Consider the following 14,056-nt stretch of genomic DNA (forward strand, 5'->3'; position numbering starts at 1 on the left):
TGCTGCTTTATTGAAAACGGGACGCCCCACAGGTGTGTTCCTTTTCAATTAATGCATTAGGGTGATAGCATGGTAAATGGGACACAAAGTGGCCACAGACAAGAAAATTTCAAAATGAATATATTTCCATGTATCATATATCAAAATGTACATGAGAGTGTGCTGAATAAGAAAATAAAAAAAGAAAATAAATATAGTTAAAGGGGTCTGAACAGTTTGGGGTGAAGCCGAGGCACCCTTAGGCACAGAAATTTAGGCACACAAAATGTGTGACCAGTGAGTTTTTACTTTCATTTCGAGTAAATGTATGTCTCTCCTTGTCATACTAGCAATTACCAATGTTTATTAAAGTAATAATGAAGCATAAATAAACAGACATTGGTGTTGTTCATAAACAATGTAATGTTGGTTTTACTGACTGCAGAAGGTAAAAACAGAATATTACACATATAAATACTTATCTAACACATTGGCAACTGTCCAAAACACTTTATGGGACAATTTTCTGCAGTTTTTGCTGGTGGAATAATTTTAGACATTTTTGACTATTTATTTTAAAATAATTAAATGTTATATAGATGTTTTATTCATTTTAAGTGCTTTATTACTAGGTAGTTATGCCAATAAAATTAGAATATAGCCATACAATACTTTATGTGAGACAGTAGCAATCCTCAAAAAGTGCTTCACAGCACAATTTTTCCACAATTTACTTGGGATATATTGCATGATCGCATATATTGGCATACCAAAATTAGTCAAATAAGTCTGTTAAATAAGCCTCTTGGGGATACATCATACAAGCTGTAACCATAGATGGAGAGATTTAATGCACAAGGCTCATTCATTGTGTAGAATATTTCAGTATAGAGCACCTAATATTGCACAAATAACAAATATGTAGAAAATGTTGAGGTACGTGACAGAAAATAATGAGTTAATTATTTTAAAATATAAATATATATTCTAGAGATGCCCTTACTAATAACATTTTATAACATGTCCTGTACCAACTGACATAAAGAAAATGATAGCAAATATTATATTTTTGAAAATTTTAACAAAATTATGGGGGTAAGTAGGGTGTTGAGGTACGTGACAGAAATGAACTACTTGCCAGTTCACAGCTGATGTATTAAATACACAGCACCAAATACAAGTTTTAGCACTTGTTATAAGTAGTGTGACTTCTACTTAATATTTGAAAAGTAATTACATGTTTTTAAAATACAATTAAGCTTACCTGTGTGGGCTATTGCGGCATCCATGGATTTCTTTCACAAGCTGATTACGAAGGTATGTCATCTGCAGTGGTTATATTGTCAAAACCATGCTGCATTTCTAGGAAAATTCCATGTGGATGAAAGGTCAAGGCCATAGCCTCCTTCTGAGAGCATTAATTACGACCTGTGCTGCAATCTGATGTTTTATATTATACAAATAAAAATGCCATGTCAAATTTGGCCACTGATTCCACTGTAAATGCAGAAACATGTCAATATTCACATGCCTGTAAAATAGTAACCGTTCAACATGGAGCCTCAAAATTTTCAACATAACATCTATTCATATTGGTGCAGATCGAGATTTAATATGAAATTTATATCTATTGAACAGGCATAATTATGGATTTAAACATGTACTTTTGATACCCTAATATTGAAATGTCCCATTTACCAAGCCATGTGCAACTGGAACATGCCCAACAGGGGTGAAAAAAAAAATTCCCTGAAAATAAAATAAAATAAACAAACACTTAATTATTTCTCAGAAGTAGGAATTACTCAGAATAGACGTTCATTCCCGTTCACTACTCTATTCCTTTCGCTTCCATGGTTGGAATCAAGTACTTTGGAATCAATTCCACCCACCATTATTAAGCACTTCAGCAAGCACTCCAACAAAACGGTTGATAAGTCACGGCAGGCTTGGCAAGCGATTAGCGATCGGTTACAACAAACACAGAAAAGCAATTTGTAGGTCTGACATTCAGAAATCAGCCATGTATAAAGCTTTATCGTACATAAACCAACCTGTTCCAAGGCAAGGCATTTTTGAGCTGAGCGCACAAAATGGCTGATCAAGACCCATGATCCAAACACAGGGTGACCGAAGGCAAGCCCTTTTCTGGTTTTACCGTTAATCATCTTCAAATGGGGTGTTTTAATTAACCCAAACACCTAATTTTCATTCATGCACTCCCTTTGAGTTCCCTCAGTATGCATGCAAATAAAATAAGTTTGGGGGCCACGAAGTTTCATGGTTTTGGAGTTATGGAGGAGACCCACTGACACACTTACTTAGAGATTTACACTGCATGTGTATTTGATTAAAATTGTCATCAACCAAAAAAGAAAGAAAAAAATAGTAATATCTTCGGTTAAAGCGAAATATAATACATGATGTGGCGATGTGAGGAATGCATCCCCGTTTATTCCATAAATTATTTTTGGGGGGAAGGCACCGTGATTGAGAAAAATTGCTTTGATTTACATCATTTCGATATTCGTCACACTTTTCAGGTATACATTGAGTAAACCATGGTCTGACAGATCTGTATTGTAATATAATTTTTAGCCAAGTTAAACACATTAACAGTGATGCAAAAAATGTTGAGCAAAGTTGAAAAAATTAAATAAATTAATAATCACAATAATCCCACTATATTAAATAAGGCAAATATATGTTTGTATGTATGCATGTACGTACTTACCTTTGTATGTATATCTAAAAATCATAGAAGAAAAACAGGGATGGGCTGATCTCCAAATTTTGCATGTGTTGGTGATACCTAGGGTCAGGTCATGGTCTGTCTCTGTCTCTGTCTCTGTCTCTGTCTCTGTCTCTGTCTCTGTCTCTGTCTCTGTCTCTGTCTCTGTCTCTGTCTCTGAGGGTTGCGTCGTCCTTTATCAACCACTCTGAGTGGGGCGGGCCTTGGTGGAGCTGACGTGCTGATCGCCCTGATTGGACAGGGACCTCCATGGATCCGCCCTTTCTGGGCGGGGTTATGGCCAAGTCAGGAAAACCCCACCCCTCTACAATTGTCTGTACCCCTCTTGCTAGAGAAACGACGATGTGTTGGAATGCAGACCAATTTGAGGAAGTCGAATCAAGCACGCGAGGACCTCGCCTCGTATGCTACGGCCGCGAGGCGAGGGCGCAAGCGCTGAAAGACACTGTGGCCACAGGTGGAGGGGATCTGGAGATTTAAATAACCTAACTATAAAATAACTCGCAGCGCACACACGAAATTCCCATTAGACAGAAGGAGGGATTCGAACTATAAACACATACTTATCGAAATAACTGAGCTACGGGGACCGCTGTCTGTCTGTCTGTGTGCAATGGCTTCCAGATTCGTAACAATATCTCCACTTTGGCTTATTCATCACGTCTGAAAATTGGCAACCAGAATTGTAGATAAACAGTATTCCTTCACTTTTCCATGATTTGATGAAAAACTGTTGAAATTACAGAATTTCTTTAACATCAAATTGAAAATACACATGAACGGCATTTAACACTATTGTTTAATGGAAATTAATGGGCCGTGAAATACATGACTGACTTTTTAGTTTCACAGTTGCTCCCAGTCAAGGAAACTGTATCGAAATAATCTTAAATTACAGTATCACAGAATTTAGGAGCAGGTTTTATGAAGTGCAAGTACATGAAATATGTTTTTGGTTATTCTCCATTACCAAATAGAAAAGAGAATCTTTGAAGCAAAGCAAGACTTCAATAACTGACATTTTCTTTTTGGCCTCTCAACATGTGGACATGTAACTTTATTTCAGCCATTCAGATGTGTGCATAAAAATACGCAGTTCATTCATATATAATGTACTGGATATGTTTGTCGACAATCCAATGCATGTCGCCATGAATGTCAATCTATATATATATAAAGTTGAAAGTGTGTCTGTCTGTGTGTGTGTGTTTCTCTGTGACCTATGCACGCGAAAAGTACTGGACTGATCCTCACCAAACTTCACATGCTGACACAACATGTACCCGGGAGTGTCCCGATGTAAAAGAATTGTACTTCCGACTTCCGAATTATGACGTCATCACCTGATTTCGTAACGTTAATTTTTCAAGTTCAGCCGATTGACATGGGGCCAACGCCATTTGCAATAGAATGAAAAAAATAATGCTACAGTCAATTGAAGACAATGACTTCCGACTTCCCGGTTTCCGAATTATGACGTCATCACCTGATTGCGTAACGTTACTTTTTCAAGTTCAGCCGATTGACATGGGGCCAACGCCATTTGCAATAGAATGAAAAAATAATGCTACAGTCAATTGAAGACAATGACTTCAGACTTCCCGGTTTTCCGAATTATGACGTCATCACCTGATTGCGTAACGTTAATTTTTCAAGTTCAGCCGATTGACATGGGGCAAACGCCATTTGCAATGGAATGAAAAAATAATGCTGCAGTCAATTGAAGACAATGACTTCAGACTTCCCGGTTTCTGAATTATGACGTCATCGCCTGATTGCATAACGTTAATTTTTCAAGTTCAGCCGATTGACATGGGACCAACGGAATTTGCTAGAGAATGAGAAATTAATACTTCAATCAATTGAAGACAATGACTTCCGACTTCCCGATTTCCGAATTATGACTTATGCATTCGACACACTTGAAAAAAATGACCATATGTATATTATACCGTATAATATAATAATCATCTGTAAGTCATATTTATTAACATTTTCTTTGTTCATTATTGTTATAAAAACAATTTTTATTGTTACTGTATAACGTTTTTACGTCACTTCGGCCTGGATTCGGGATCAGCGATCAAATAATGTAAATCACGATTAAAAATTATTTTTGATGATGCGGGAGTTATCTTTATTAAAATCAGTAGAGGAAATATACACCATGTCTGATATTTGGGTCTTTCATGTCTCCGACGATGCCTTTATCTCCAGGGACGCATCATTCCCCATGACAAAAACCGGAAGCAAAAGGGTCATAGCCGACGACACGGATTCCAAATTGCCAGGGTATTGTGTTGTTGTTGTTTACTATTCTCTCATGTGCACGCGTTGAGTATGAAGCTCACTACGTTCGCTATTAAATGCTGTACGGTGTATAAACACGATCGGGTTTGATTTCTATGTTGCGAATATTAAACGCTGTGCGGTGTTTTAACACGATCGGGTTTGATTTCTATGTTGCGAATATTAAACGCTGTGCGGTGTTTTAACACGATCGGGTTTGATTTCTATGTTGTAAATATTAAACGCTGTGCGGTGTATAAACACGATCGGGTTTGATTTCTATCTTGCGAATATTAATAAACGCTGTGCGGTGTATAAACACGATCGGCTTCGATTTCTATGTTGTGAATATTGTATCCACACTATTAAAAGTGTGTGTGCGTGCGTGCGTGCGTGAGTGCGCGCGTCAGTGTATGTGTGGCAGCCTCTACAATTTTACAATAAACTGTGACATTTACTCCTTCAGACCCGCCGTCATCCACGGTATTCCTGTACGGAGCACGGGTATCCCTGCTAGTACAATATAATGTAATATTCCCCTGACAAATCTCACACTCCATGTCTCTTAAAAAGGACTGTCTGGAAACCACCCCACCACACCATTTACTTTTTCAACAATCCTCTGGAAGAAGTCCTTTCATTCAAGCTTCTGGGTCTCACAATCTGCCATGATCTTTCCTGGGAAAGCCACATTTCCAAGCTGGCCCACAAAGCCGGTCGCTGACTGGACATCCTCCATCGTGCAAAGTCCCTTCCTTGGCCCACCTGAGCTCCTGACCACATAAAAAGCTTTCGTCCGCAGCCTGATGGAGTACTGCTCTCCCCTCTGGGCTGGTGCTCCTGCCTCTCACCTTTCTCAGCTTCACGCTGTGGAAACAAAGGCATTTAGGATCATTGGCATCTCCCGCGATAAGGCTGTCTTTGGGCCTCTCACTCTCTCACCGCAGGCAGGTCAGTGGTCTGGCTTCTACAGTCTCCTCTCATGCCTCCCCTCCCCTGCTCTGTCTGATATATGTCCCCCCCCTGCTCTGTCTGATATATGTCCCCCCCCCCCAATATTTCCAAAGGGTGCTCAAGGTCCACCAGCAACTCCCTTCTGGTAAAACTACCAAAATCAAGAATCACTGCTCACCTTCACCCTTTCATTCCTCCTTCTTCCCACCTTTGGAACAAACTCCCACATTCTCTTCGATCCCACTCATCCCTCCAGGTCTCCCAAACAGCTGTTCACCTCCACCTCTCATCTTCCCCCATCCAAAACCTCGATCTTTTCTACCCCCTCTAATCCACCCCAAACCCACCTCCTTCAAATTCCCTGCTTTCCTTCCTGAAAGTCCCTGTCATGTCAATCTTGGATACGATACCCCGTGTTCCCCACCCAACTGCTCTCCCTTCCACAGATATCATGTCTCAATAAACTACGGCCATCAAAACCGTGGTGAGAAGTAGTAGAAGAGAGCCCCACTCTCAGTAATCCTCAATCTGGAGACCAGAATGTGTGTCCACATGGGCTCCATTGTTACAAATTTACTCTGTTCTCAAGTCAATGACTGCATTATAACAATATTATCATTTTTGCGTGTAGTCTTAAATTAGTGATCAGGATTCAAGACTGTTCACGAAACAAATTTATGCAAGAAATCAGACAAAAAAAATTTGCATTCATGGGATACACCAGGATAACTAAATTTAGGGACTAAATAAGCTCAGATGATCTCCCAGAGCATCAAGGACACCAGAGTTCCAGCCCCCCCCCCCCTCCAAGACCACCAACCTGGCAGATGAATCACTTCACTCGTTGAGTCACAATCTATTCTGAAACCAAATAAACTCGATGGCCAAAATCTGTTCAAGGATTGGAGCCAACAACTTACTTGCATAGAATTTGACAACAGCTCGCTGCTCGATCTGACGAAGAGCCATTAATCGTATAATGTGGCAAATATCTGGCATTGCACTCCAAAACTACATCAGACTCATGAAACTGATGGCATATACCAATCACACAAGCAAGTTTATAAAGAGAAAAACAAACAGTGGCTCCAGGATACCACTGAATAACTTCTTCAACATCTCTAGTATCACATTTGTTGTTCAATAATTATCAAATCTCCTTTTGAAGGACTCATCCTGTTTAAGACAGACCATGATCTGCAGAAATATTAAGTTTTCAACATTACCTTTAACTTTTCTTGTCGGAATAACTTTTCCTCCGTTGCTTTTTCTGCAAAGTGCACAACAACATGCTTTGGTACATTTCCATCCCGCAGTGGTCTTCTTACAACCTGTGTCACGTTTCCTCAATTGATAGCCACTCACATTTTCCACACACACAGGTGGAGAGTTTGATGCCAGCAGAGAGGGGACTCTCGTGGTTTCTTCAACGGTAAACATTCCATTGTCATCGGGTCTGGCTTTATTGGTTCGCGAATGTTCACACAAGGTTTCCGATGCTGTCGAACCGACATTATTCAGCTCATAGTCTTCTTCTTTCGGTAACCTCGTTTGATCAAAAGGATGTTGCTGTTCAGAATCACGTGCAATTTCTTCGGTCGTGTTATCGTTGGGTAATGAACAAAGCAAATGCTGTTGTTGCATTTGCGGATTACGTAGAGTTAAATGGCAAGCGTGTTTGACTTCAGAACTGTCATTTTTGTCCAAATCATTAAGGATTTGTGGAATTGTGAAATGATCATCCCTTTGCGCTCCGACTTGAACTGATAATACAGCGTTGATGTAGTTTGTACAAACAAATGTCTCTTTGGTTGTATTTTCTCCGACTTGGACTGTGAGTGGACACTTGTCCATCCTCTTTACCATCACCCAGCAATTTTTACACCGTTTAATCACTCTAGGTTGCTCGCACTTGATCCGTGTCCTCCTTGGAGAATCAACCTGTTTTGTCCTTGTGAAAGCAAATTCAGTGGTCTGCACAGTGTCTTTGGCTGGGGTGACGGGAGAAATGGACACTCTGTTTGTTGCACTGCAAGGTGCCATTTTTGGCGTCGATACAATCTTCTCCGGTGGATCAACAACTGAGGCAATTGGAATGTGCTCTTCTTTTTTTGCTTCAGAGGAGAACGCAACATCTTCTGCAAGATTCTGACTTCTTACTCTTTTGCTTCCTTCAAAACCATCCAAAGTTTCTATTCTGTTTGGGGAATACGTTAAATCCTGACTTCGTCTTGGCCTCTCATAACCTGCCACATTTGATGGTTTATTCAAGTCGGTTCTGATCAAAGATAGAGAATCACCTTCACTTTGAGTCGCCCCACTTTGACAATATTGCTCGTCCCCATCAGCAGAACTTGTCTTTTCCTCGGCAGATGATGTACAACTCTGCATTAAATGGAACTTATCATACAACGGAAACCATACGTCACACTGAGACTGCTGCGTTTTATCCACAAAATAAACTTGAACCTGCGCCTTGACGTCAACCAACACATCAGCTGCATGCTCCTTACTACCATCTTGGCAAGATGCGAGAGAAAACTCAAAAGGAATACCGAAGATTTCTGCATTTACACATTCATCCTTTTGTCCATATATTTCCGTACGGTCACCATCGGTAAAATCCGTAGCTGAAGAATCAAGCTTCTTCTTTATCATACTCTTCTTCTTGGTAACCGTTTTAACTTCACATAACGAGTCATGTACCCGACTATCCTTGCACGAAGGGTTCGCTTTTTCGACAGTACTATAATCGAGATGTTTACTTTTCCGAATTTTCTTTGCCTCCTTCTTCTTCTTCAACTTTAATCGTCTTCTAGCCCTTTTAAAACGCTCAATCTTCCGCAAGCGCTTGATATCTTTCACACTAGAATCGTCAGATACCTGCATATCTCCACGTGTCTGAATAAAAGCCTCGAATTGTTGATCCAAACAATCTGCGCTTTCACAATTTCTCATCTTTCTCGACGGCTGCTGAAGTAAAGAAACGACATCATCGAGTGGATGACTCAAAATATTCGTACTTTTCTTCTCGTTCATAAGTACGTCATTCGTTGCTTTATCTCCTTGAATGGAAGAACAATTAAACTTCTCACCAATTTTTTGGGCTTTCATCAAGTGCAGACAGTTACTTTCAAATGCATGTGAATTACTATTTATGTGTTGAACATGATGGCTCCTGTCATCTAGAGAGGCAATGCACTTTGTTTTGGAGCGCTTCCGTCTTTTGAAGCGATGGCGAGAACCTTCCTCTTGTTTTTGTTTATCCTTCATTGAGAGTGGTGGTTCTAAAGATTCCATATCCGTATCTAGTGAGAATTTGTGTTGGCTTTTGAACCTTGAAAAGTGATTCTTCGTGAGCTTGCTTCCACGCTGATAAAGGTGAAGGAATCTTCAGTGAAACCCTCCCTCTTCCACTCAATCTGCAAAACAAACAGCACACAAATAAAGTGAACTTTAAGTACACCAAATGTATTAGACAGACAGACAGATACCTACTCCAAGATATATCTCAAGTTGAAAACTTATCAGCTAGGACCATTGATCGCCAACAACGACCATCAGCAACTACAGGTGTCCCACTTGTAAAACACTGTGGAAGCAAACATCTCAATTACATTCAGCAGTGATGAAGAATAACCGAAGGAGGTGGCAATAAAAGTGCTTGCCTGTCCATTTTTAAAAAAAATGCTCATTAAAAACACAACTTCGAAGGGTCCAGGCATTGTGGTTCAACCATGCGTACAAAGAGAGCCAAGAATGAACAGACCATGATCTGCGGGAATTTTACGTTTTCTATATCCTTGCATGAAGGGTTCACAATGTAGAATCTTATTTTGCCACTCTCATTTCTTCTTCTTTAAAAAGTGTAATCCCACTGGTTCTGTCAACCCACTTGGAACATTTAAAGCTAAAGGAACGAGAGAGTAAAGCTGGGTGTCATCTCGATTTTAATGGCTCGATAAGATGTTTAAAAAACAAACAAAAAAAAAATCGTCGACAGTCTACATTTTAAAAACCGTCGACACATCGGCACATTCGATCACGGAAAAGTGGTGTGTGGTATCGTAAACTGAAGATTCCGAGACTTATACAGTCAGAATATTAACATAAAGGACTCGCTTTAAATCACAACACGATAGTCGCAATAAAATAAAATAAAAACACAAGATGTATACACAACACAATTCTCTCTTGCATTTCATGCAAATGGTGAGAAGACACTGTCCTATCTCAGTTGCTAGTTATCCTGCCTCACCATCTGGGTCTTCCATTGAGGATCTTTTTGACATCTGTACCAGTACAATCACCACATCTGAACTCTGGCTCAGAACCCATGCAGAAAAGCTTTTATCAAGATGGAAAAGCACGCACACAAAAAAGTGCTGCCCCCAGAATGATGGACCACGGATAGCAATGGGCAAGCACCACAACATCTGGAAGGCCAACTTTGTGAGAATGAGATATGCAGCCACCAATACCCAATGGGAACTAGAGGGTATAGATTTGTCGGATCAAGCGTGGCTACACGTTAAACCAGTTATTTGAGACAGAGTGAGTTGATACACCCCATAGCAGAAAGTGTGTTAGAAAAATAGAATTCTGTGGTTGACGAGGGACACTCTGAAGCTCCTCGCAACAAAGTGGAAACGGTGGAGGCGTTACCGAAACACAAGGTCAGAGACGGACTATGCTGTCATTAATGCCTCAAGTCGCCAGTGCAAGCAAAGCCTCAAGGAGGCTCGGCGTCAGCATAAGACTCATCTTGCGAGTAAAACAAAGACTACACCTAAACGCCTATATGCCTAACTGAGGGGAACGACTCGCAAACAGGATGGTGTATGTGCACTCAAAGTGGATAACACAATCTAGGCAGTGGACTTGGAGAAAGCACAATGCCTCTCCAACCATTACTCGAAAGTCTTTACACGTGAGAAACCAGGGCCTCCCCCAGAGTTCATACGCCGAAACCCACCAGAGGCGAGTTTTACTCAAGTCCTGTTCTCGGTGACTGACGTAGAACAGCAACTTCGGTTGCTTGACCCTCATAAGGTGCCAAAACCCGACGGTGCTCACCCGAAGGTGCTGTTTGAGCTCGCCACAGAGCTAGTTATGCCACTATGGACAGTTTTCCAACTATCCATATCCACTGAAATTTTGCCTCGCGATTGGAAAACTGCATGTCACATCACCTATTTTCAAAAAAGGGGATAACAAACAGCCCGGCAACTATAGGCCAATCAGTCTTACATCAGTGGACGCAAAGTATTGGAGAGATTGATGAAAAAGAAAATCATGACCTTCGTGGAAGACAATAAACTACCTCGCATCACTGCAACATGGATTTCGAGAGAAACGCTGATGTATATCAAATTTACTGTCTGCCCAAGACAGTTGGACTCTCGCCGTGGATTAACGCAGAGTAGTTCATATGGCTCGGCGCATGTAAGTGGTTACCATTCTGTTTCAAAAATGAAGTTTGTTCCATTGCCTTCTCACAACATTTTCCTGAAAGTGCAAGTCTAACTGAGTTCAGAACAAAAAACCGTATAGCTGAATTACACATATATATATATATATATATATATATATATATATATATATATATATATATATATATATATATATATATATATATATATATATATATATATATATATAGCAAAATATGATACTTTGAAGAAAGGGTACCTATTCTGATGGTTTTGCGAGTTTTCAATGAAATTACCTAATTTCTTTTTTGGCAAAATAAATGAAGGTCATAGTATGCAACTTATTCTAGCAACTAATCTAATAATCAAAATACCAATTTCTGGGATTATTAAAAAATAATACATACCTATTTTTTTATTACTGCTCTATTCAGTGACTGTCAGATGCTGAAAAGCACTAAAAGAGAAGATTTATCGAACAAATTCTTGGACGTAAATTTTCAATTCAATCAATTCTGGGAGTAACAAAAAGCTCTCTAAATTCTCTAAAACTGTTTTAACTGCCTAAGTTAATAAAATTATTTTATAAAATACCTGGAAAAATATTTTTAAAAATTAAGAAAATTAATTTTTTAATCAAATTCAAAAAAAGTGTGACATGCAGTCGGACAAAAATGCAAAATTACTCTAAACCAAAGCCATGCATGTTTTCAATATTTTTTATACTATTATATCTATCACTGTGCCCCATTTGTTAATAAATTTTAGTGAAAATAATCTGATGCATAGAAGAATAAAAGCATTTTTTTTAAAAACGTGACGTGCAGTCAGACATTTGGGTTGGAAAGTTCGGTCAAGCCGCTGTAATGAAGTACCACCCGGATAATCTCAATTTTTTTCCATTGATTATTGGTAATAAGTTGAATAATTTAAGACACGTAAATACGAGTTATTGATAAACTTGTCATTTTGTTCGGGGATTTCATAGTCCCAGGCTCAAAAAGGGCAATAAAACAAGAAAAAATAAAAATATGCCAGAATGTGCATATATCATGTGAATCCACCACTGACCGACACATTGCTGATTTTCTCAGACGGTGGGTGACAACCTTTTGATTAGATGAGAAATTTCATATAGAATGTTTTATATGTTGTATTTTTACATGGTCTAATATATATATATATATATATATATGTCATATTTTAAGGTGAAACAAGAAAAAAGGCCAATACTGAGCATGTATATTCAATAAAAATCCTGTAGATTCAGTAATATACATCATAGACCCATGAACAATACCACAAAGAAAAAAAAACATTTTAAGGTCCTATGGAACACTGTGCAATGAACCAAATTTCATGAGCAGTAGTAGTCCTTGTGACTTTCAAAAATGCCACTCAAGTCAGGGTATGCCCTAAAATAGGGGTGGTAACCACTTACATGTGCTTAGCCATATTGTTTTCATCGACTTCAGCAAAGCATTTGACACTACCGCATGAGCAACTCCTACTGAAGCTTGAGGAGGTAGGTATCAGGCAAATACTTATCTCCTGGCTTTGTGATTTCCTAATCGGATGTAAGCAAAGGGGTCTCCATAAACGGCACCCTGTAACAATGGAAGGAGGTACTAAGTGGAGTACCGCAGGGTTCCGTGCTCGGCCCTGTATTATTCCTTGTCCACATTGATGATCTTGTAGACAATCTTCACTCTAAGGGCTGTTATTTGCAGACGATGTAAAAATTTGGAGCGATGCTCTCAAGGCTGATGACCACTCAATGTTACAGGAAGATCTTTCCCTTCTTGTAAGGTGGGCCATCAAGTGGCAAATGCAGCTGAATCCTGCAAAATGCAAAGTAATGCACATAGGGCACCAAAGTTCCACCATTGTCTATAGGCCAAATGGTGTTGAATTGCCAGTTGCGACAGAGATTGTCGATTTGGGAATCTGCATGCAGGCATCACAATCATCAATGATGCAATGCACCAGAGCTGCAAACAGAGCCGCAAACAGAGCACGAAGGGTGGTTTTTGCCATTCACCATGCTTTTGCTAAAATCACAATGGAAATATTCCAGCACCTATATGCCACACCTTGAATATGGCCTGTCGGTGTGGAAGCTGCTTCTTCATCGGGAAAGAAAGATACACGAGTGGGTTCAGCGACACGCTACGAGGATGGTAAAAAGTCAAGCATGGTTCTCATACGAGGAATGCTTATCAAACCTACACCTCTTCTCACTATAGTCAAACTAGAAGAGATTGATCACTCTCTACCAGATTATACATGGGGAACTCCAAGTCTCGTTTGAAGAACCGCCTTGTTTCAATCGGGATGACTGCCTTCGTGTTCATTCCTGGAAAATGAGCAAGCCTACAGCCCGCTGCAAGAGGAGAGCAGTCTTCTATACTCAGACTGGTTAACATGTGGAACTGACTCAACGAAGAAACTGTTCAATCACCGTCTGTCGATAAATGTAAAAAGAGCTTTGACAGGCTGCTGTTTCGACAATGATAGGACCACATCATCATATCATTGGAGGGAACTGCCCTCCTGTCCTACTTTCCCACCTGACCTGACCTGACCCATCTTTCAGCCCTCAAGTCCAGCCACCCAAACATCGCCAGTCACTCGCCCTTTAACATACAAA

The 14,056-nt window shown here is 39.8% G+C and overlaps 1 protein-coding gene across 12 annotated transcripts in view; it reads right to left on the reverse strand.

The window, feature by feature from the left end:
• LOC147027939 (uncharacterized) overlaps window positions 1–14,056 on the reverse strand; it is a 32,327-nt gene that overhangs the window by 14,275 nt on the left and 3,996 nt on the right. For 9 of the 12 annotated variants that reach the window (XR_015057336.1, XR_015057335.1, XM_085877801.1 and 6 more), the window contains exon 2: window positions 7,201–9,396. Coding sequence is in view for 9 of the 12 variants with exons in the window: in XM_085877801.1 (XP_085733927.1) it covers window positions 7,201–9,274 (2,074 nt within the window). In the remaining 3 variants the exon portion in view is untranslated. Of the gene's footprint in view, window positions 1–1,243; window positions 1,342–5,214; window positions 5,888–7,200; window positions 9,397–9,472; window positions 9,567–14,056 lie in introns of those variants that run through there. The other 3 variants (XR_015057337.1, XM_085877796.1, XM_085877802.1) reach the window with 3 other exon arrangements.

The sequence above is a fragment of the Eptatretus burgeri genome, chromosome 4, assembly GCF_056783735.1.
Source record: "Eptatretus burgeri isolate ZD-2024b chromosome 4, Ebu_testis_v1, whole genome shotgun sequence".
Lineage (NCBI taxonomy): Eukaryota > Metazoa > Chordata > Myxini > Myxiniformes > Myxinidae > Eptatretus > Eptatretus burgeri.